This window comes from Natator depressus, chromosome 3 (assembly GCF_965152275.1).
Source record: "Natator depressus isolate rNatDep1 chromosome 3, rNatDep2.hap1, whole genome shotgun sequence".
Classification (NCBI taxonomy): Eukaryota; Metazoa; Chordata; order Testudines; family Cheloniidae; genus Natator; species Natator depressus.
In genome coordinates, this window is record NC_134236.1 from 155,916,600 (window position 1) to 155,940,099 (window position 23,500).

The 23,500-nt window shown below is 44.3% G+C and overlaps 1 protein-coding gene across 1 annotated transcript in view; it reads left to right on the top strand.

The window, feature by feature from the left end:
* TOGARAM2 (TOG array regulator of axonemal microtubules 2) overlaps positions 1-23,500 on the top strand; it is a 57,557-nt gene that overhangs the window by 21,117 nt on the left and 12,940 nt on the right. Inside the window, exons 7-18 of the mRNA XM_074949136.1 lie at positions 3,178-3,224; positions 5,337-5,515; positions 6,650-6,821; positions 9,521-9,694; positions 11,709-11,850; positions 13,569-13,674; positions 16,349-16,584; positions 17,787-17,945; positions 18,966-19,083; positions 20,016-20,119; positions 20,908-21,106; positions 22,464-22,680. Coding sequence (XP_074805237.1) covers positions 3,178-3,224; positions 5,337-5,515; positions 6,650-6,821; positions 9,521-9,694; positions 11,709-11,850; positions 13,569-13,674; positions 16,349-16,584; positions 17,787-17,945; positions 18,966-19,083; positions 20,016-20,119; positions 20,908-21,106; positions 22,464-22,680 — 1,853 coding nt within the window. The remainder of the gene's footprint in view (positions 1-3,177; positions 3,225-5,336; positions 5,516-6,649; positions 6,822-9,520; positions 9,695-11,708; positions 11,851-13,568; positions 13,675-16,348; positions 16,585-17,786; positions 17,946-18,965; positions 19,084-20,015; positions 20,120-20,907; positions 21,107-22,463; positions 22,681-23,500) is intronic.

A 23,500-nucleotide genomic window follows, 5' to 3' on the forward strand; every position in this document is an offset into this window, starting at 1 on the left:
AGTTAAGTCTCAGGCAGACTGTGAAGAGCTACAAAAGAATCTCACAAAACTGGGTGACTGGGCAACAAAATGGCAGATGAAATTTAATGTTGATAAATTCAAAGTAATGCACATTGGAAAACGTAATCCTAACTATACATATACAGTGATGGGTTCTAAATTAGCTGTTACCACTCAAGAAAGAGATCTTGGAGTCATTGTGGATAGTTCTCTGAAATCATCCACTCAATGTGCAGCGGCAGTCAAAAAAGTGAACAGAATGTTGGGAATCATCAAGAAAGGGATAGATAATAAGACAGAAAATATCATATTGCCTCTATATAAATCCATGGTACGCCCACACCTTGAATACTGCGTGCAGATGTGGTTGCCCCATCTCAAAAAAGATATATTGGAACTGGAAAAGGTTCAGAAAAGGGCAACAAAAATGATTAGGGGTATAGAACAGCTTCCGTATGAGGAGCGATTAATAAAACTAGGACGTCTCAGCTTGGAAAAGAGGCGACTAAGGGAGGATATGATAGACGTCTATAAAATCATGAGTGGTATAGAGAAATTAAAGAAGGAAGTGTTATTTACTCCTTCTCATAATACAAGAACAAGGGGCCACCAAATGAAATTAATAGGTAGCAGGTTTAAAACACAAGAAAGTATTTTTTCATGCAATGCATTATCAACCTCTGGAACTCCTTGCCAGAGGGTGTTGTGAAGGCCAATACTATAACGGGGTTCAAAAGGGAGCTAGATAGATTCATGGAGGATAGGTCCATCAATGGCTATTAGCCAGGATGGGCAGGAATGGTGTCCCTAGCCTCTGTTTGCCAGAAGCTGGGATTGGGTGACAGGGCACAGATCACTTGATGATAACCTGTCTTTTCATTCCCTTTGGGACACCTGCCACTGGCCACTGTCAGAGGACAGGATACTGGGCTTGATGGACCTTTGGTCTGACCCAGTATGGCCGTTCTTATGACCTTCTCATAAACAAACTAGGGAAATGAAACCTAGATGGAGCTACTATAAGGTGGGTGCATAACTGATTGGAAAACAGTTCCCAGAGAGTAGATATCAGTGGCTCACAGTCATACTGGAAAGGCATAATGAGTGGGGTCCTGCAGGGATCAGTTCTGTTCAATATCTTCATCAATGATTTAGATAATGGCATAAAGAGTACGCTTATAAATTTTGCAGGCGGTACCAAGCTGGGAGGGGTTGCAAGTGCTTTGGAGGATAGGATTATACTTCAAAATGATCTGGACAACCTGGAGAAAAGGTCTCAACTAAATAGGATGAAATTCAATAAGGACAAATGCAAAGTATTCCACTTAAGAGAAACAATCTGCTGCACACATAGAAAATGGGAAATGACTGCCAAGAAGGGAGTACTGTGGAAAGGGATCTGGGGGTCATAGTGGACCACAAGCTAAATATGAGTCAACAATGTAACACTGTTGCAAAAAAAGCGAGCATCATTCTGGGTTGTATTACAGGAGTGTTGTAAACAAGATGCAAGAAGTAATTCTTCTACTCTACTCCATGCTGATTAGGCCTCAACTGGAGTATCGTGTCCAGTTCTGGGCGCCACATTTCAGGGAAGATGTGGACAAATTGGAGAAAGTCCAGAGAAGAGCAACAAAAATGATTAAAGGTCTAGAAAACATGACCTATGAGGGAAGATTGAAAAAATTGGGTTTGTTTAGTCTGGAAAAGAGAGAGACATGATAAAAGTTTTCAAGTACATAAAAAATTCTTACAAGGAGGGAGAAAAAATGTTGTTCTTAACCTCTGAGGATAGCAGCAATGGGCTTAAATTGCAGCAAGGGAGATTTAGGTTGGACATTAGGAAAAACTTTCTAACTGTCAGGGTGGTTAAGCACTGGAATAAATTGCCTAGGGAGGTTGTGGAATCTCTATCATTGGAGATTTTTAAGAGCAGGTTAAACAAACACCTGTCAAGGATGGTTTAGATCAATGGTCCCCAACCTTTCTGTGGGAATAGCATATTCCTATTCCCAGAAGAATGTGGCGGGCGCCAGACACCCCACCGCCGAGAAGCGGCAGCGACAAGACACCCGCCGCCAAAATGCTGCAGAGAAACGGCAACGCTTCTCAGCAGCATGTCGGTGGCGACATTTCAGTGGCGTGGTGTCCTGCGGGCGCACATAACTGCCCGGCAGGCACCACGTTGCGGACGCCTGGTTTAGATAATACTTAGTCCTACCATGAATGCAGGTGACTGGACTAGATGACCTCTCGAAGTCCCTTCCAATCCTGTGATTCTATGATTCTATTAAGGCACTGTGGGATGATTATAAAATTAATATACATTATAAGTATTATCCCCATTTATTAGTTTAACTTCTGTGCTTGTGGAAAACTAGCTGTCAGCCTTATGTTTGATATAATAATAAATAGTGTTAAGCTACAATTGCAATTTATATACTTCACTAAGATATTGTATATACATGTCTAGTTGCATCAGAATATACTTATTAGGTTCTTACTCACAAATTTATTTGAAGATAAATTATTTATTTATTTATTTAAGAGCAGATGGGCCTAATTCTTTCCTGAGGAGAAGTTACATCAGTGGAACTGAGAATCAGGTGGATTCTCTGTCACTGGCAATTTTTAAATCAAGATTGGTTGTTTTTAAAAAAGATATGCCCTGGTTCAAACAGGAATTAATTCAAGGAAGTTCTATGACCTGTGTTATACAGGAGGTCAAACTAGATGATCACAATGGTCCTTGTTTATAATCCATGAATCTGTGAATCACAATCTGATCTAAAACTGGAACAGACAAAGCTTGATTCTTTTCTCTCTCACACTAGTATAAACGTGGCTGCTCTAATTTGTGCTGTAGGACCAGCCTAACATCTAGTGGAACCAGGACCATGGACTATAAAGATGTCTGAAAGTCACTAATGTGCCCCTCCCTCCTGAGCTGCATTGGGGGACACACTGCTTTCAGTCGGAGCAGGATTTGCCCTTCATGTGGCTTTACTTACTGATGGACCTAATGACCATTGTAAAGCAGTTGCCAGCAGACTGAGACCTGTGGGTTACATTTCCTGCTCTGTGATGGTGATTCTGACAAGGAACCCCTCCTCCATTAAAGTGCTCTCTCTTCCTCTATATTTCCTCATAAATTCTTTTCTCCTCAATTGTTTTAAGGTCAAGGCTAGACAGCAATGCTGAGGAGAAGATCCTTAAATCTCTGGGTATGTACAGGGCATGTATTTATTTTGTCATAAAATGAACACAGTGAGTTCTCCCCCTCACCCCCCCATAGGTGAAATTATATAAATGTCTTACTGGAAAAACATTCCACAATCCTTCATTATTAGAGGGAGATACTTTAGAAAACTAACCCAGAGTCCAGACACTCAGGAGGAAGCAGTGAGGTGGCCTTGCCAGATGTGAATGGATCCAATAGATGACGTCACATGTTTGATGGCACGGATTGAAAAGTTTACCCCCAACAGCTCATAAATAAAATAGAAAGCATTTCCTCAGCTCCTTCATCTCATACACTTTACTAGATGTGAACTTGCCTCTCTATATGACCATTAGCAGTGCTTAATTTGTGCCTTAATGCTAAGCCCCAGCACCTTTGGCAGTTCATAACCCAGGCACCTCTGGGCTTGCTGCATCAGTTATGAAGGTAAAATATTGCTTGAGCCCTGGCACCTAATTGCGTGAGCCCTGTTACCTCTTTCATTACAGATTAAGCACTGGCTGTTAGTGCCACTGAAGGTTACAGACACATGAACCATTTCATACAAAATAAGAAATGCCCTCTAAACCTCCGCTCTAAACTTGAACTGAACCCAGACTGAACCTTTTGTGAGATCTATACTAGTCTGAGCCACTTTGTTTATTTTTGCACTGGTAATTCCAAAACCCCATGACAGAGATTGTTCTTGCAATCTTTCCAGCCCAGTTTTACTAGACCGAGAGGTTCAGATACGGATTCACACTGTGGAGTGATTATCTGAACTGAACTTTTCAACCTCCTAAAGTATAGTTCTAAAAATTTCATCTGTAAAAGAGGCATTTATTGTTTATTTTATCAAAGGCATTTATTAAGTCACCTCTCAGTTACTTCAGATCAAATGAGATCAGTTGACTCTTAAAAATGTTTTGTTCACCTAACTACCAGCCCTGCAAACTTAACCTTGGATCGAGAGTCATGCTGAGTTCTTTCTTTCTCATGCATCGTCACTGAGAATATTCTGCGAGTTAAATTAGGGCCTCAGTTACAAGTGTGCAACCCCAGTATTTTTAGGTTAAGGCCTGAGTGACACCTTTGCTACCCCATTGCCTTCAGTGGATTTACACAGATATAACTACTGGAACTTAGTAAATAATTCTGTTGATAATGTTTGAAAAAGAATAGAATCCAGCTTACCTCTCCCAGAGCTGTGTGGACTCTCCAGTGGTGCCAGGAGTAAAACATAGTAAACGCTTAATTTGGTTGCTGACATGCAGCTATGACTATAAATGTAACCAGGGAGCAGATTTGCTGAGTTACGAAGGTGATGTTTTTACATAACTGTTTTTCAGAGAAGAACTGCCCTTTAAAGTTAATCCATCTCTTTAGTTGATAAGACTTTGGCCTGACCAGTTAGTGAAAAAAAGTCCTGATTTTAAAAGATATCTTTTTTTTTTTAGTTTAGTTTATGGTATGATTTGATGACTTGTGAAGCAGTGCATGGAATTATTAGTTCTATGAGCCTTAGCAGCTCTGTTGGAGAGTAATTCAACATCAGATGCCCTGTGCTATACATATCAAAGGAAACTTTCACACCCAGTCCCCTACAGTGTGTATCTGGACAGAGGTACTAATTTCAGGGGTTGAGCTGCTAGTTTTGATAATGAATCCACTTGTGGGAAATTCATTGCAGTAACCATTGTTTTATTATTCATATTTCAACAATCCAAAACTTTTCTCTAAAAGCTTTTAATTTGCTAGTAGAGAGGAGGAATAATTGATTTTACCTAATACATGGGTGTCAGAAGGTGGAAGGGTCACATGAACACAAACTCTGTAAACTCGGGGAAGGAGGATGATTTACTCATGTCTGAATAGCTGGAAAGATATAGGAAAATGTTTCCTTTTTCACAGGGAAAATCTTAATTTTCATCCTTCTTCAGCAATCACAGCTTCTCCCCAGTGGCTGTAGATTGAGCCTTTTCCCTCACTCAGTAGATCTGTATTTCAAGAAATGTCATTTCTACAGCAGATGCAAAAAGCCAGAGTCCCATCAACCTGTTGGCACTGGTGTGCTGCTTGCTGCACTAATATATGGTATGTGTCTTTGGCTTATCAGAATTCAGAACTCTGGAACCCATTTTGCCTGCTCCCAAAAATGGCTTGACCAGTAGCATGAAGCCTGCTGAATATTTACTGCCATTAACAACCCTCTCCCTCAGCCAGGCCAAGGAGACAGGACCCCTATCGAGCCCTCACCTTTTAAAGGGTGATGATTGGAAGGAGAGCAATGGAAGGGTATGTATGTGTTAAGGTCATTGGAGCAGGGATGGCCTTTTTTGTTCGGTGATTGTACAGTACCTCCTACAATGGGGTCCCAGGTGCTACTGTGATACAAATAATAACTAACAATAAAAATAATAAACTTCCTCTGTCAGGGACTCTCTTCCCAGTTTGATTAGGTTAAAGAGTCAGGCATTCACTGTGTATTTTCTCTGAACAAAGGAGAAGCAGAAATTGTTGTCTGGGAAATAGTGATAAGGTTAAGTAGGATGAGTTCTCTGTTTCTTACGTGAATTCAGAGGTGGTGCAAGTTACCCACTGGTGATGTGAATTACATGTTGAGAAGGTGGAGGCAATTTCAACAATCCAAAATAATATTGGATTGTAATATCGGAAGGAACCGAGAGGGTGTGTAGGATACTGGCCTGTCTACCCAGTCCAGGAAGGAGTGGCACCATCCCCGGAGTCTGGGTCAGGTCCTTTTCTCAGGGCTTCAGCTTTATTTCCTCCAAATAACATAAATTCAGCATCTCAGTTGTCCCTTCCCTTCTAATGCAGGGGCCTATCCATTCTCCGCAGGTTCCCACTCTACCAGCCACCTTGTCTGAGAGTCACCCTGCTCCCGGGCCTGCAACAGGAACCAACCTGCTTCCTACAGCTCTCTCCTCTTTATTCATGGGCTTCCTGCCAGAATCTCCCTGCTCCTTGCAGCTCTCCACCCTAACGCAGCTACTTGCTGGCTTTTATAATCACCTGATCTCTAGCTGATCAGTCTGAGCTGAGAGGTAGCTGACTTCACCTGTTCCAGGTGATGCTAGGCCCAACAGCCCTTTGAGGGTCAGCGAGGATGTAAATTAAAACAGAGGAGCTTGCTTTCCTGACATCTTCCTGTTAGCTGCTTGTCTTCCTGTGACCCCTAACCGTCCCACCCACTTGCTTTCCATCCACTCGCAGTAACTTAAAAACATGAAAATTACACCGCCTATGAATCTGGCCAAGTACCTTTTCTGTTTAATTATATGTGGGGAGGGCAATTGCTTCTGAAACTATTGGGGTGTATATTGAAGTGTATCAGTGTTTGTGATGTACCACAGTGTTTCCTGCTTTCTGTATCATTTGTGTACCTTGGTGTGTTTGTGTTGTGTCCAGATCCATGTCACAATATCAAAGTCAGCTCAGGAGAAAATGCGCCAGAAGCAAAAGAAAGAGATGGAGCTTTTGCACAGCGAGAGGGAGAAGGAAAAAGAGAGAGAGAAGGAAAGGTCCCTGCAGCTCCATGAGCAACTGCAGAACGTTGACCCAGGTGTTATTGCTCAGGAAGGTAAGTGGCTGCTAATGGCTATAGACCTGGTTCTCCACTGTCTCACACCTTGTTTGGGCATTGACACCTGTGCAAAGTGAGTGAAAAATTCTGCTCACTCCAACTGGTAGCATGTTAAACCTACTGTTCACAGGTGTAAATGAATAGTGTGTGAGGCACTGGTGTGTCAGGCCCTATGAATTAGGGTCACTATATTCCATGCTTATAACCAGAGCTGCAGGGCAAGAAGATCCCTTTAGAGCAGGGGTAGGCAAACTTTTTGGCTGGAGGGCCACATCTGGGTATGGAAATTGTATGGCGGGCCATGAATGCTCATGAAATTGGCGGTTGGGGTGCTGGAGGGGGTGAGGGCTCCAGCTGGGGGTGCGGGCTCTGGGGTGGGGCCAGAAATGAGGAGTTCAGGGTGCAGGAGGGTGCTCTGGGCTGGGACTGAGGGGTTCGGAGGGTGGGAGTGGGTTCAGGGCTGGGGGTTGGGGCATGGGAGGAGGTCAGGGGTGCAGGCTCCAGACGGCTTTTACCTCACGCAGCTCCAGGAAGCAGCAGCATATGCCCCCTCCAGCACCTATGCAGAGCACAGCCAGGCAACTCTGCACACTGCCCCGTTTGCAGGCGCCGCCCCTGCAGCTCCTATTGGCTGCAGTTCTGGGCCAATGGGAGCTGTGGGGGCAGCGCTTGGGGCGGGGGCAATGTGCAGAGCCCCCTGGCTTCCCCTACGCGTAGGAGCCGGAGGGGGGACATGCCACTGCTTCCGGGAGCCATGCAGAGCCACGGCATGCTTGGAGCAGGACAAGCCCTGGACCCCGCTCTCCAGCGGGAGCTCATGGGCCAGATTAAAATGTCTGAAGGGCCAGATGTGGCCCCTGAGCCATAGTTTGCCCACCCCTGCTTTAGAGAAATAACCATAATTTCCACAGGGATTTTCTATAGAGAAATCCCACACAATTACCCCTCTCTCTAGACATCATTGCAAATTTCCCTATTGCTGAGGAGGCTGGATGAAACTCTGGTCAGATCCTGTCAGGACTGCTGGCTCAGTCAGCTGGAGACATCACTCTAAAGATATGGGAGACTGTCTCTCTACAAAGGTGTGGCTGACTATTTTCCTGACAAAGTGCTCCCAGTCTAAGCTGGCTCAGGCAGCAAGACACAATGATCTCAGGTACTTACATACCTCATCATTGTAGTATTTGAGCACTTCACAGTCTTTAACAGTCTGAATAAAGACTGGGAGTGGATGGGGTCATTACACAAACTAAAAACTAATTTCCCCATGCTAATTTCCCCCTACTATTACTCACACCTTGTCAACTGTTTGAAACGGGCCACTCTGATTACCACTACAAAAGTTGATAATAGCCCACTTCAATTGAATTTTTTCTTTAGAATTGGTAAGGCAACCCCCATCTTTTCATGTACTATCTCTCTCTCTCTCTCTCTCCTATATTTTCCACTCCATGCATCTGATGAAGTGGGTTTTAGCCCATGAAAGCTTATGCCCAAATAAATTTGTTAGTCTCTAAGGTGTCACAAGTACTCCTTGTTGTTTTTATTTTCACAACACTCCTATAAGGAGTTATTAGCCCCATTTGATATATGGGAGAGACTGAGGCACAGAAAAACTAAGTGACTTGCCTATGGTCATATAAGAAGCCTGTAGCAGGGCCAGGCATTGAACCCTGATCTCCCAAGACCCAGACTAGTGTCCTAACTACTGGACTATTCTTCCTTTCTAACAATAATGACAATGATACTACTAAGCACTTCTGTAGGGCCTTTCATCCAAGACTTCAGATCACTTTACAAAGGAAGGGGGAATATTATTATTATTCTTTTGCAGATGGATAAACTGATGCATGAGGTGACTTGCCCAAAGCCCCACAGTGAGTCAGTGGCAGAGTCAGGAACAGAATGTGGAGTTCCTGTCTCCACAGCCCCAAGGTCTATCCAATGCTGCCTTACAGATCAAACCTATGCCTATCATTGTAGCACAGCCTGCCATAATGAAGACAAACTAATTGTGTCCAAAAATGCTTTTAATCATGTTATGATCCGGAGGAGTTTTAATAGAAATGTTTCTAATTAAAATACGAAGGAAGATCCTGCTCACGCAGTAACACAAATCACCCCCTACACGCATTCCTGAGAAGCTTATGTTTTAGAGGAGCACTGTTACAAAAGTAGTTCACGTTTTTAAAAAAATGTACTAGAGCATGGCTTACTGACTCTGATTTAATTGTATCTGACGGGCTCTGATTGTGCTGCGGCACAAACTCTAAAGAGTGCAGCAGCAGAGAAAGTTGCAAGTCAGCACTGAGCACAAGGGTATTATAAAGGTTACGTTTACTTTTTATTATTACTATTTGGTGGAGTGAATTTAATGCTGGTGAGAAGTGCTAGAGTGACAGCCCCAGTGGCATAAATCCTCTATTCATCCCCAAAACAAGTGGAGGAGAGGAAGTGGAAAGCTTAACTTCCCTCAGCTCTGGTAGAAGGTACTGCTGTATTTTAGTCATTGTTCCTAGTAATGCAGTTTTCAATCATGTTGTTTCTGTGTGTGGGGGGGGGCAATTAAGAACAGCGCTGTAGTACTTTTAAATAAGGGACACCCCTTCACCAATGCGCCTTCCCCCATTACCAATCCCTGGAGCCATCCAGTGCATCACTCTAGAAAAATGCTGACACCCCAAGTGCTCTTTCAGTCCCCACAGGTTTTGGCCCACTTAACACCAATGGGATCATCTCCATTACACCCAATGTGAGCAACCCATGCAGAGCCAGTGTTGGCATGGCCTTAAAGAAACGGGTCAACAGGCCATCTCTGCCTAGCATCCCCATCATCAATCATGACAGCAGCTTCATGCGGCACTCATCAGGTGAGACTTGCTGTGTCAGTGGGGTCACAAAGCTGTCATCACAATCTCAGGTGTTCTGTTCCCCTGGGAGTGAGGGCTGGATACAGTTTAAAGCACAAATGGACTGAATTCTGCTCTCAGTTTCACTGGTATAAATCCATAGTAACTGCAGTCTAGTCACTCCAGACTGAGTGAAACTGAAGTGGGCATTACTTATGTAGCCAATGGGAGTTTTGCGTGAAAACAGATTTAATAGGGGCCTCAGGATATGGCACTTTACCCATTTTGAATTTCTAAAGTGTAACATTGTTTTTGGTTGTAAGATGACATCACAAAAGGGAGATGAATGTATAAATCCAGAAAAGCTGTTGTTCACTTCCTACGAAATCACTGAGCTCAACTGCAGCCAGTCAGGATGAACTCATTTGCATATGTGATCCGATTGGTTGCTCATTGTCATTGACCTCTGAGCAGCTGCCTATCACACTGCATGACTTTTCAACCAATCATTATCCAATCACTCTCAGCGGTGGCAATACTGCCTAATACCATTGCAGCCAGAGGTGGTTGGAGACACACAGCTTTGGCGTCATGCCTCACGCACCACAAACTGCGTATTATGTCCTATAGCTTAAATATAACAGGTGATGTATGTGGGATGCTGCAGGGTGATACTGAAATTGTTTTTTCCCCCTGCAATTAATGGATAACAGACAGTGGGGGTACATAGTGACTCTGTTCTTTCTTTGTTTGATAGGAAGCTTTTATTTTATTTAGCCTACAACCATAGGACCTTGTGATTCTATTAAATCTTGCAAGCTAAGAAGGGATCGGCTGGGTTGGTACTTGGAAGGGAGTCTTTTATAGAACACCTTTCTATGTAGGAGGGGATTTTTTAAAATGGTTGGCATTAAAGTTAATGGGGTTTTTACCGTTGACCAGTGGGAGCAGAGTTAGGGACAGAGTGCTTTTGAAATTCTCAACTTTAGTTTTTGTACCGTATATATCCTACAAACCCTAAGGACTACATATAAACTATGATATCCTATATTTCATATATAGATATCCCCTTCAGAATCTACATTCCACCTAACCTTGACACAACATTTGCACTTTTAGAAGTCAAAAGTTTTCTCATATACAATTTAGAAGAGAAAATTTTGGCCTAAAGATCTTTAGGTGTGAAATTTTTTTACTTCTAGCACTTCGGATGACAAATGGGCTTTGTGACAAAATACATTTATCATGTAAAATTTAAGATGACTAGTATATTCATCATCAACCACATTTGCTAACACTGAATCTTTTTACCTACAGTTCACATTTGGAAGGTTTTCTTTGAAACCGTAAGGGTTAGAAATTGTTTCCTATTAAAAGAAAGCTTAGATTCTGCACAGTCTATGAACAAATATATTTGATAAGACAAATGTATTCTACCCCACAATCCCTGATGTACAGTCAGTGGATAGCTCCTAAAGAACAGAAATATGTATAAGACTCAGACATTTATGAAAATCCCTGAATAATCACATTCCCAATGGTATGTTAAAATATACATATATGTGAATTATCAGACTTCCATAACAAGCTGGTGTCCAGTGATAAGTTGTTGAAAAATCATTAGGATAGTATTATTAATTTATTTGTATTACTATAGCACCCAAGAGCTCTAGTGATGGACCAGAATCCCACTGTGCTAGGGGCTAAACAAAATACTGTGGAAAAACCATGGGCCAGGTCGTCCATTGAAATCAATGAAGCTATGCTGATTTATACCAGTTTAGGATGTGGCTCATATTTTTTGGTCTCCTTGTCATTAAAACAGTTCTGATCCTAAGCTTCTGAAACTCATTAAAAATGAGACTGCCCATTTTAATGGTAGGAAAATTCAGACCAATAGCAATTTCAGCTAAGAAGTTAGAAGAGGCAGAAGACAAAATAAGCCCCACAATGGAACCTTGGTTGCGACCTTAACTGTGGACTTGTGACCAGCACCTGCCATATTGATATCTGTGTGTTTGATTTTTCCATACAGCTAACTCCCTGCCAGCAAACACTCTGGATTCTCCAGAGAGGGAGGAGGAGTCTGAAAGTGGGGAAGCCTTGGAGATGAGACCCTTCTCTCACCCAGAGCAAGGGCTGGTTGATGCTCTCAAGTGGCTCAATAGCAATGACTGGTAGGGAAACACTCCACCGTCAACTCCCTCCTTCCCCTCAACATAAAGGTATGAGTGTTTGCCTCCTCCAGAGTTATGCTCAGTTTCTCTTTCAGGATCAGGAGCTTGGAGGGAACCAAGTGAAGCCAGTCTTCACAATGCAATTGCTTTCCAGTAGATATAAGCAAGGGAAAGCTCTCCAGCCTGGTTCTCCTGCCCAGGCTGTAATGCTGCTATGGCTAACAGCAGGTTAACTTCATTCATTAACCTTCTCCTTTGGCCCTTTGTGTAGCCACAAATAGTAATTACAGAGAAGAGATTAAAATTATAGGATAATCAGAAGATACTCCTGCCAGAAGCCTGTGTTCCCTATGTATCATATCCCTGCATTGACTCCCAGCCGAAGGAGATGGAGGCCACTTCAGCAGCCATAAAGGCAGAAGTAGGGTTGGCCCTACAATTTGCAGGGCCTCAAGCTGCTGGGGGAGATGAGATTGAGCCATCATGAATTGCCTTCCCCTCTGGTCTCATTGCTGGAAGCATAGGGAAGAGAACTGGGACTCTTCCCCTTAGCCTTGCTACTGGTAGCAGGGTGGGAGGGTGTTCATTTCAAAAACTGCATCCTCCCCTAGCTCTGCAAGTTATAGATCTGTTTGAGTAGGGCCCAAGCAATCAGTTGCATTGCTTGTGATTAAGGTAAACTCTAGGATTGCAATGCATACTGAGAAGGGAATTGCTCTGCCTATAGTCTCTCTAGGGCAAGATTTTTGGGGAGAGGAGCATGGGGTGAGAGGAGTCATTTATTAGGAAGCCAGGATCATCAGAATAAGAACTTTCCTCACTGACTAACAGGGGCACAAACAATGATATTTAACTGATGATCACACTATACTGAAATTAGGCATAGAGAGGGAAGAGAACATTCATGGATTCAGAAGCTATAGAACCAGATTCTGATCTCGGCTACGCCAGTGTAAATCCAGAGTGAATCCATTCAGTTCAGCGGAATTACTCCAGATTAACAATGGTGTAACTGAGGTCAAAATCTGCCACCCTGCATATGCTTGTATGAACACAGTTATTTGATTTTATTTTAAACCCCTTTACTTTAAACTTTCTCTTTCTCATCTGCTTCTCTTTCCTTCTCACCTCTAATCCTCCACTACTTTCTTCTTCTTTTCTTTAACAACTCCCCCCTATCCACACACAGAAAAAATGAAGGCTTTCTCTATTAAGTTAAATCCATGTACCCCATTTCTGCTGTGGCTGTCAGAGGAGGCTGTGCTTCTTGTCATTCACCAATAGGTGGCACTGTTAATTCAGTGAGCTGAGTCCTGAAACAAACTGGCAACATTAATAGGGGTTATAGAAGAAAAATGCAAGTTATGTCTCCTGAGTCTAAAGGGAGATGGAAAATCCATAGTCTGCCATGAAAATCTCTAGTTTTCTCAAGGATTGAGTCTATCATGTGGAACTAGTAAATCAATCATACACCTTCCTCCGGCTTAGGTCACTGGGGAATTGCACACACAGGCTTCTGAAAGCATTTTTTTATTAGTAGTTTAAAAAATTAATAGGGAGTTTCTCAAAAATCCAGCACCTTTGCTTTTAGTGTCCTACTTGTGTGGGTTCAAGGGTCTATCCCCAGGTTGCAGGTGTGAAAGTGTGTTTAGCACAGTGCTATGTGAGACCAATGATTTGTCTCTTCTGTGTCTGTCCGTTTTGTAATTGCTTCTCAGGTCACTGAAGGAGAAAGGACTTTTCAGCATCAAATGCCTGGCTACCTGCCATTCAGAAGTCCTCTTTTGTCAACTTCATGATGTTTCCTTGGCAGTTACCAGAGAGGTAAGAAATTTGTTTTAAATGTATGTCCACACTGTATAGAATAAATGTGTGTGTGTTTTATCTTTATTTATAAATTTGCAGGGAACTGGACTAGATGTCCTCTTGAGCTCCCTTCCAGTTCTGTGATTTGCTCTGTGTCTCTCTATAGCTATTTTTATATCTACGTCTTTAGATCTCTGTCAGATATCTACATCTATATATACAACATCTATCTATCTCTATCTATGCCTACAGCAGAATGCAGTGTCTCTCTCTCTCTGTCGCCTCTTTGAGTTAGGTATTACCATTATGTATTGTACAAATGGGGAAACTGAGGCATGGAAAAGCTGATTTGCCAAAAACAGGCTGCATCATTGTCAGTCAGGATTATTAAACTCTGGCATTTTGGCTCCCAGGTTTATGCTCAATCCACTAGACCACGTTTCTCTCTCTCTTTCTATTTCTCAGGGGTCCCTGCTGACCTTTTTTCCCTCTTCCTTCCAGTGCCTGTTTTTAGTGCCTTGCTCCATAGAAATGTTTCCCCTCCTGCTTAAGACACAAATATCTCCTTGCATATCTAGAGCTCTGGAGCATGTGTGTTGGACTCCATGAGCCAGCCAGCCTTGGGATTCCAGGGCAGTCATCCACGACTGCTCTGAACATCTTTACTTTTTATTTGATCAGTTAATTGAGAGATTTTATTGTGCTAGACTCTTCAATGAGTTAACAACAGCTGCAAGTTCCAATTCAGCACTTGTTTGTGGCCTGCACAGCTGATTGTCCTATTACTAGGTATGGTTTGCCAAGCACACTAAACCTTCTTCCATCTGCAACAAACAATGAGAGTTGGTTCACTTCTGTAAACTCCGATCTCCATCTTCTGTCTGCAATACAAAGATCTAGCAGGCTTGAATAATAGGGGGTTAGAGGGCTACAGAGCTCATAGGTCACTGTGTTCAGATCCGCAGGATTCAACTCCCCCCCCCCCCCCCAATCCCCCCTGAAATTCAGGGATGTGGGAGGCAGATGTTCAGACTGTACTTTGCAGCTCAGGCTCTTCTCTGATTCTTACCTCACTGTTATCTTTAGGAAGAGGTACCTTTCTCTCTTCCTTGCAGAAGCTCACATGCAGAGATATGGGTTCATCTTTCATTTCACTCCTGTCCCAGATTTTGCTTTCACAGTCCAGGAATTGCGTTTTCTGGGGCTTGCATTGAACCCTTTATAGCAGGTGTGCCCAAACTTATGGACCCTCCGAGCTGCATACAACAATCTTCAGAAGTTTGAAAGCTGAGGCATGCTACTGGGTCTCGGAGCTTCAGCCCCGCAGGAGGCGCCTGCCCAGGCTTGGGGTTTCAGCCCTGCTCCTGGTAAAGCCCCGGGCCCTGGCACGCATGCCCCGCGGGGCTGAAGCCCCAGCAGATGCCTTCCATAGGGCTGAAGCCTGAGATCCCCCCTTCCTGCTGGGCAGAAGCCAGAGGTGTGTGAGGGGGACACATAGGGGTCATGTCCCCCCATCCAAATTTTTGGCAGGGTTTGCTGGCCTCATTTGGTCACATGGTGTCACCAGGGTTCCTCTGTGCACGGCGGCTGCTGCAGCTGGAAAGCTGGGATCTGTGCCGTGGCTGGAGGCAGCAACAAACAGCTGGGACCTGCAGGGAGAACTGCTGCTTTTGCTGCTGCCTCTCCCTAAGGAGCTAAAGCCAGAGGCCCTGCCCTGCAACTCCCAACTGTTTGCCGCTGCCTCACCTTGCAGAGCTAACACCTGGGAGCTCAAGGGATGAGGCTGTTGAAGGAAAGAAGGGGTGTGTGCTTTGGGGCTTAACTCAAGCTGTTGGGGGGGGCAAACCTTTACATTGTGCCCACCCACTCTCAGCTGGCACCAGTTGTCTTTGGTAGAAGCTTTGAGCTCTCCCCCCCCCCCCCCCGGCTCCCCGCCCAAGTCTAATAGGTGGAGAATGAGGGTGGAGGGGCCTCTGGGAGCCGCACTTTAACTATAAAAGAGTCACATGCAGCTCACAAGTCGCAGTTTGGCCACCCCTGCTTTATAGAAATAACATAGGCTATTAAGATGGCTAGAACCATTGGACCATCCCCTGCCTTTGGGCAGCACCAATCTATCTTTCAAAAACAATGCTGTGAACTCTCAGCTGCTGATCCATTCCAGTCTATGGGATAAGGCTTTGTCATTGGGGCCCAATGCACAATAATGCTGAGCACCTGGATGCCCACTGACTTCAGAGGGAATTAAGGGTGCTCAGCATCTTGCAGGATCAGAACTTTATGAAGCTCATTTCTCCAAAGTGCTTTACCAGTCCTAATGAATCCTCAAAACACGCCTGAGGGAAAAAGGGGTGGAGAGAGGGAGGGATTATTTTCTCCATTATGCAGATTGAGAAACCAAAGCAGAGACGTTAAGGGCTCAATACTGCCTTCTGTTGTGCTGAATGTTCCTTACTCCACAAGCAGTTCCATTGAATCGGGCCTTAAGTGATTTGCTCAAGCCCACAGAAGGAGCTGGTGTCAGAGCCAGGGGTAGTTCTTTGCTTCCAGTCATATGCTTAGACCAATAGACTACATTTCACCTTTGATGTGGTATAAAAATCTGGTTTCCCCTTGGCCCCCTAGATACATGCAGGTAGATCTTCTTTCTAAGCTGACTCCTGTGTCCTACTCATAACTCTTCCTCCTCCAGGTTAGCAACCTCCGCTCAAAGGTGTCTCGCTTTGCTATTAGCACCCTTGGCGAGCTCTTCAGGACCATGAAGAAGCACATGGACCAGGATGTTGATGAGATTGCCCGGGTCCTGCTCCACAAGACAGGGGATTGCAGCGAGTTCATTCAGAAAGCAGCTGATCGATCCCTGGGCATCATGGTGCGGAGTGTGACTCCCATGCGAGCAATGGCTGCCCTCATGGCCGGTGGAGTAAAGTATGTGACTCTTCCCTTGTCTGAGCTCTGCAATCTGACTACTTGCTTTGTGGGGAACGAGAATGGTGAAGAAGGAATTCCTTCTGCTCTGTGGTATTTCACTGCCGCTACCCATTTACACCTCCCATTATCAGGTCACCACATTGTGATGACCTACCTTCTAGCACAGTCCATCAACATTGCCCAGATGCTGTGGTGATGGGGATGTGATAGATCAGTGCAGAGCCCTGTGATGTGCTCCCTCCACTCTCCAGGTGGTGGGACCACAGCAGTTCTGGTGTGTGGCCAAAACCAAGTCTCCTGCTTAATGACCATAGAGCACTAATCATGGGGCCACTGGGACAAACCACATCATCAGGGCATTATTAACAAGAGAAGCAGGGACCAGACATATGTATGGCTAGAGTGTACCCACAGGAGAAACTGCATGGTTTGGCAGGGACCTGCCACACAGGGTCAATTCCTGAGAGTCTCCCATCATTGCCTTTAAAAACTTCACTTTCAGTTCAGAATGCACAGCTGAGCATCACCAAAATGCCAGCTTCAGTTCAGTGTGGCATATTTTCTTGGTCTTGAGATACAGACTTTTGTGGGAACCACTAAGCTGGCACCACTTCAAGGTGATGGTACCATACCTGGTGCTTTCAAACAGGTGCTATTCATTCCAGTAAATGAAGTCTGGCTAAAACTGTTGGTGAGATTCATGTCTGTATACCTTCTGCAGCCCTGAAAACATTAAAACACCAAATGCTCTAGGCATATCCAGGCAGAGGCTGTGTTGATGAATATACTATAGCACTGTCCCTCATTGTGGTTTTATGTCTCTGACCATTCAATGGGCTGCTGGATATGAAAAAATTAGTGAACTAAGTCTAAATGCTAGTGCACCAATATCTGTGTCAGAAAGGCATAATTGCCCCTTCTCTCCCTTTCTGGGTTAGTAATCTCAGCAGGAACCCCAAGGACCAAATGTGCCATGGAGACTTAATTCCCCTCTCATCCTTATAGGTGGTCCCTCTGTAACGTAGTGGTTCTGTGTTTATAAATGGATACTGTGATCACTAATAGCAGGGTCCAAAGAGAGGATAAGAGACCTGCTACTACCAACAATTAAGGAGCTCTCTTGGTCAAGTGGCAGAGGCCTGTGGTTTTGGAGATGAAGGGCCATATAGACATGTACTGGTTTGATGTCTTGTCTTCAGCCATCGTAACCCCCCAGTTCGAAAGTGCGCTGCTGAACACTTATTGACTGTCATGGAACAGATTGGGGCTGAGAAACTTCTGTCAGGTACCAGAGACAACACAGAACTACTGGTCCAGACTCTGGTGAAGCTTGCTCAGGACTGCAATCAAGACACTAGGTAATGATGTCCCTTTCACCTCCAAGATGCAGTAACCTTTTGTGATCAGTAGCTGGCAAATAACAAACCATGACAATGCAAAGTAAAGTAAAACAAACATAAGGAAAACATAATGTAAAATAAGCATAAGGAAAGCATCCTTTCCAGCGTGTATATTGTTGGCTAAGGAAAGGTGCAGGATCCAGCTCGTATGGGTTATCAAGCAATAAAGATCCATTCAAGCATTTACATTGCATGAGGCATCCTTTATTCGAAAGGAATGCAATAGGTCTAGTCCACCAGTCAGTTTCATTTGGCTCCAATATGCACGTATGACTTTCTCGGGTATCTTTTGGGTGTTATGTAAAACTGAATCCCTGGCCACTTATGGTCATTGAAAGATCCCAGAGCATTTTTGTAAGATTAGGAGTGCTAGCACCCACTATCCTGGTCAAATTCTGGTGGTATTGAATCAAAGCATATTGCCTCCCTAAATTCCCCTTGCAGTTTCTATTGGCTGTGATATTTATCACCTTCTACCCTAAACTATTGTGTGCTGTTGAACAGTTTCCATGTTCTACCACAATGGTAGCTGCTCTTTGGTCGTGGCTGAAAAACCCTCCTCTGCAATAATTTGTTAAAGTAGGTTAGACTCTTGCAAAATGAAAACCTTTTTAAGGAACTAACTTGTTATGACCATTACACATCCTCATCAAAGGAAAATAGATTCCTTAATTATTTAGTAGATCTCCATAGAGTGAGAGGATATTTCCTCATTGCTCTGCTGTTCCATGACCTATTGTATGCAGCAGGCCATATTGTATAGTCATGACAATTTAAGGTAAATCTTATTCTTTATTTATATCTCTTCTGAGGGGATTAAAAGTCCTTACAAAGTGCCACTAGCTTGTACTGAACATGGAGAGCATAAAATTTCAGTTTCTTTTTGTAATCCCTATCCGCCTCCTGGATAGATAAATGAAATGGTGATATTTTGAGATAAAATGTTCCTTCATTAATTTCTCCCCCTCCCCATGCTAGGTTTTATGGCCGGAAGATGCTGAATGTGCTGATGCCTCATCCGAAATTCGATGGGTATTTGAAACAGTCTCTCCCATCACATAATTTGCGGGATGTTATGGCAACAATAAAGCAGAAAGTAAGTGCTTAGTAGGAGGTATATCTCCTGTTTATATGTACTAAAAGAGCCTATACATGACCATGTACAACCTCTCTCTCTCTCTCTCTGGCTCTTCTGATTCATGGAATGGAACTGCAGATCCTGACCCAGTTTATCAGTTGGCAGTGAGGGAGGAAAAGTAGGTGGAATTATGGACACAAATAAGAAAAGAAAGTAGAAGAAAATGGTCTCCCTCACAGTCAGAAAGAAAAAGAGGGCAGGGGTGGGAGTAGTTCTCTTGAAAGTGTCAAACCTCTTTAATAGATAGGGAAGGAGATGTCCCTGGAAGATTTCCTAGAATAAGAGAGATGTGTCGCTGTCTTAATCGGAGCACATACCTACTCCAGTCAGAAAATACTAGCTCTGCACTCATGTGCTGTGGAACGAGAAAGTGCTCCAAGAATCCCTACAGCCAGTAGAAAATCATCCTGATGAGCATGGGCTTTGTATTCATTTCTCTTCTAGAGAAGAACATGGGTTTGTCGAGGAGCTGGAAGAATGCCTCAGGTGGTATTCTCCCAGTATTCTGTAGGCCAACGGTACCTTTAGAACTACTAAGGGGGTCCAGCAGTTCCCAGAGTTACTTGCTCTTCAGCAGGCATCAGTTTGTGACTGTAGTTTCGCATGTGACCAGATCTAACTGACTGTCATAGGGTTTTATACTGCTGCCTATCACTGGAGCAGCTGAATGTCTCTCAGCTTGATTAGGATGGCAATGGTGAAGTCTCCAGTGGATTTCAGGGCATCTCTGGCTCTTCTCCCTGTTTGGGCTATAAAATTCTCTACACTCCCATCTGAAGAACACGGATCCTGGTTCTAAGCTGTGGTTTACACTGACTGTCATAAGAAATCATTTCCCATCTTCTCTCGCTTTTTATAGATGCATTTTTTATATATATATATATATATAGGGGATGGAAGACAATGTATCTGAACATCCTTCTGCCAAAGGCCGCAGGGAGTCTAGGAACAGCAGCTTGACTACTTCCCAGGACAGTCTGCCTTCCAATGAAAGGTACTGAACATTTCTTTGTTACCATTTCATTATCTTTGAGGATGATGTGCATGATGGAGTTTTCAGCCTTATTCATCAATAAACTATCTCTAGTCTAGTCTGAATTTTTGTAGCTATTTATAAGGATCAGACCCAAAGAGAACATTCCGGAGTCAGGTGGCTGCTGCTAGTCCTGTGGCAATGCCGCACCTGCTGTACTGGGGATCAGTGTTCAAGACAGGAACTTGGTCCTTTGTGTCCAGGGCTGGCAGTGGAGCCACCAGTGTCTTTTTTCTTTTGATAACACAATGGATTTGTTCCACTGGGTTCAACGATGGTAAGAAGAAAGAGAGCATAAGCCTCACCATTGTGTTTAGAATTTTTCCCAGGTACGTGCTGGAATTAATGAGCCCGACTTATAAGGGCCTAGTCCCCAGCCCATTAAAATCAATAGGAATCTTTCCATTAACTCGGTGGACTTTGGATCAAGCCCTGAGAGAGGAATGGTCTGAGCACAGGACTGGGAGCCAGCACTGCTGGCGTCTGTTCCCAGCTTTGCTACTGATTCTCTGGGTGGCCTTGGGTAGATCACTTTAACCCCCCTGTGCTTCACTTTCCTAATTATAAACTGGAGATAATGTTAACTAGATGTTGCTTCCTGTAACAATAATAAGCTCCGAGGCTGAGTTATTAGAGCAGGCTTGCACTATAACCAAGTGAGCAGGAAGCACCCTGAGACTGTTTGTCATTGTTATACTGAAAACGTTGTTACCCAAAGGTGACATTTAGTTTTTCTGTCCCAACACCAGGTCCAGATCAGACATCCTAGCACCAGCACAGCCGGTGGTTCGTCGCTCATCTCTCCGTAGTGTGGAAGTGATGGAGCAACTCAAGGAGTTGAACAAACTCCTGATGGCCAAGGAGTTTCAGACACGAATGGAGGGAGTGACGCTGCTGGTGGAGCACTGCAAGAACAACCCCCAGTTTGTCTCCGCAAACATCGTCCAGGTCTCAAGAGCCTTTTCTCTTGTTCCCTTTCCCCATGTACCCTGCCTAGGCTGCCTCCAGTACAATCAATTCCAATCCAATTCACTCTCCATCCAATTAATTCAGGCAAGGCTGGCACACCCTTACTCAATACAGTTAATTCAGCCCCTGCCTCCAATACAGTTAATTTAAGCCTGGCCCTATCTTTCTGCAAGGTTCCACTGCTGCTGCCCCCAAGAAGGTCTTTGCAGCTGCTGCTGCTTATGGCCCTGCTGCTTTCCGCCTTCTCCTCCCCTCCAAAGAGCAGTGAGAGGGAGCCCAGCTGTCCAGAGCTGCTCACTGTTTTCCAGGAGCCGAGTGGGGAGGTTGGAAGGAGTAGACTGGGCTGCTACATTTTTCATAAGAGAGGGCTGGGAGATGGGTGTGGGACCTCCTAGCCATGAAGAGCCCACCTCCAGCTTTATGCTCTCCCTTCCTCTTCGGTGGATAATGTAGTGGCTCAGCCTGATCACTTCCTCCTCACCTCTCCTCTACCTGAAAAAAACGGTCAGCTCCTGGGGTCCCATACTGGGACCCTCTCTCTGCCTCTTGAAGGGAAGGGGCAGGGGGCTCAGAGCTGGAAGAGGAGGGTCTCCTCTCTTCTTCTGCCACCCCCACAGGGAGCTGCTGCTGTTCTCTGTCCCAGGGATCACTGCCTGAGAATGTGGTGGCAGCAGGATGGGGAGTCAGAATCTGCTCTAATGAGGAGTGCATGATGCATTACACCTGGGAGGCCAGCCTGTTAGAGAGACTGATCAGACCCTGAACCACTTCTCAGAGCCCTGCACTCCACCAACCCCAGGTTTTGTGAGGGTTGGATAAAACGAGACTTGGATCAGAACCAACCCTAGTCTGGTAAAGCCAAAGCTACCCCCAATTTGCCTCACCTGTCTTCCCAAATGCTGTTGTTAACTGGTAATTGTGATTCTTCTACCCAAGCACTGAAATGACTCAAAGAAAGGCATATGTGGGGACCTTAAAGAGATTGGCTGGCTCCCTTCAGTAAAAGGATTTCTGAACTTTACTGAGGAGAGATAAGTATTTTTATCCCTCCCAGCCAACCCCACCCCAAATCCCCTTTCCCTAACACATTGGAAAATGAGAAGCTATTAAAGAAAGTAGAACCTGATTCTGCAAACAGTACTGTGCATAGTGCTTACTGTTGTGAGCAGTGCATGGAAGTCCGTGAGACTTCTCGCAGTGGTAAGTGCTGACCTGGAATGAAGTGTTGGCAGGATCTGGCCCATTCTTTCTGCTTGCTGGAAGCCTCTGTTTCTACATTCCCTGCCAGCCCCAACAGTGCTGTACATCCTGATTTTGCTTTTTTATTTTTGAACAGATTTTTGATGCTTTTTCCCTGAGACTTCAGGACTCCAACAAGAAAGTGAACCAGCATGCGCTAGAGTCAGCTGCCACCATGATCCCTATCCTCAAAGATGGCTTACACCCAGTCGTGGTCTCCATGGTGACGGTTGTCACGGATAACTTGAACTCTAAGAATTCTGGGATTTATACTGCAGCAGTGAAGGTGTTGGACACAATGATCGCTAATCTGGGTAATATTTACTTCTTCCTGTTCCTACCGTGGGTATCCCATTGTGTGATACCTGTACAATTGCTGTTGCTCCATCTTGGAGTCAGTAAGCCACTTCTGGGCCTCAGATCAAAAATTTCAGAGTAGTCCCTTAATTACCTCACTTGGCTGATGAACTCCACTCTGGTTTGAGAGAATGCCCAGCGGCTCTAGGGCTGTCCGTTAGCCTAGCAGCTTAAGTGTCCTGACTGAATTCTTCTAAATGGCTCTATAGATGGATGCTGTTTTTCACCAAAACATGCATCTGGCTGCATTTCAGTGATTCTTCTCTCTTCTGTTTATATTCTTAACCATACTCATGCTCACAACCATAAACCACACTCACAATCATAACATCTGAGCTCTTTCCAGAAGTGCATGAAGTGATAAGACCAACATCTATCATGTCTGGTTCTTTCCTTCTCCCCAGTGAGAAATTGTATAGGGATTTTTATTTTTATTTCATGTAATATATTACATGTCTGCTGTGCTATGTCTATATTACCTCCGGCAAGATCAGAGAAGTATGTCTTGTGCTTGGAGTGGAAGATGGTGTGGTTGTGGTGATTCTTAGTTTCTGCTGGACTTTGTTCCACTGTCTTGGAGCAGCCCCTGGGAAAGCTCTGTCCTCTGTACTGGTGAGCTTTCCCCTTGCAGCGGACAGTTCAGCTGTACCTGAGAGTGGGAGTCCTGGAGTGGGGTCCTCCTCCCAGAATTTTATATGCTCTTTTAAGGTGTCCTAGGCCCAAACCATTGAGTTACAGATCAGGACTGAGATCTTGAGTTTGACATGTTACTGTATT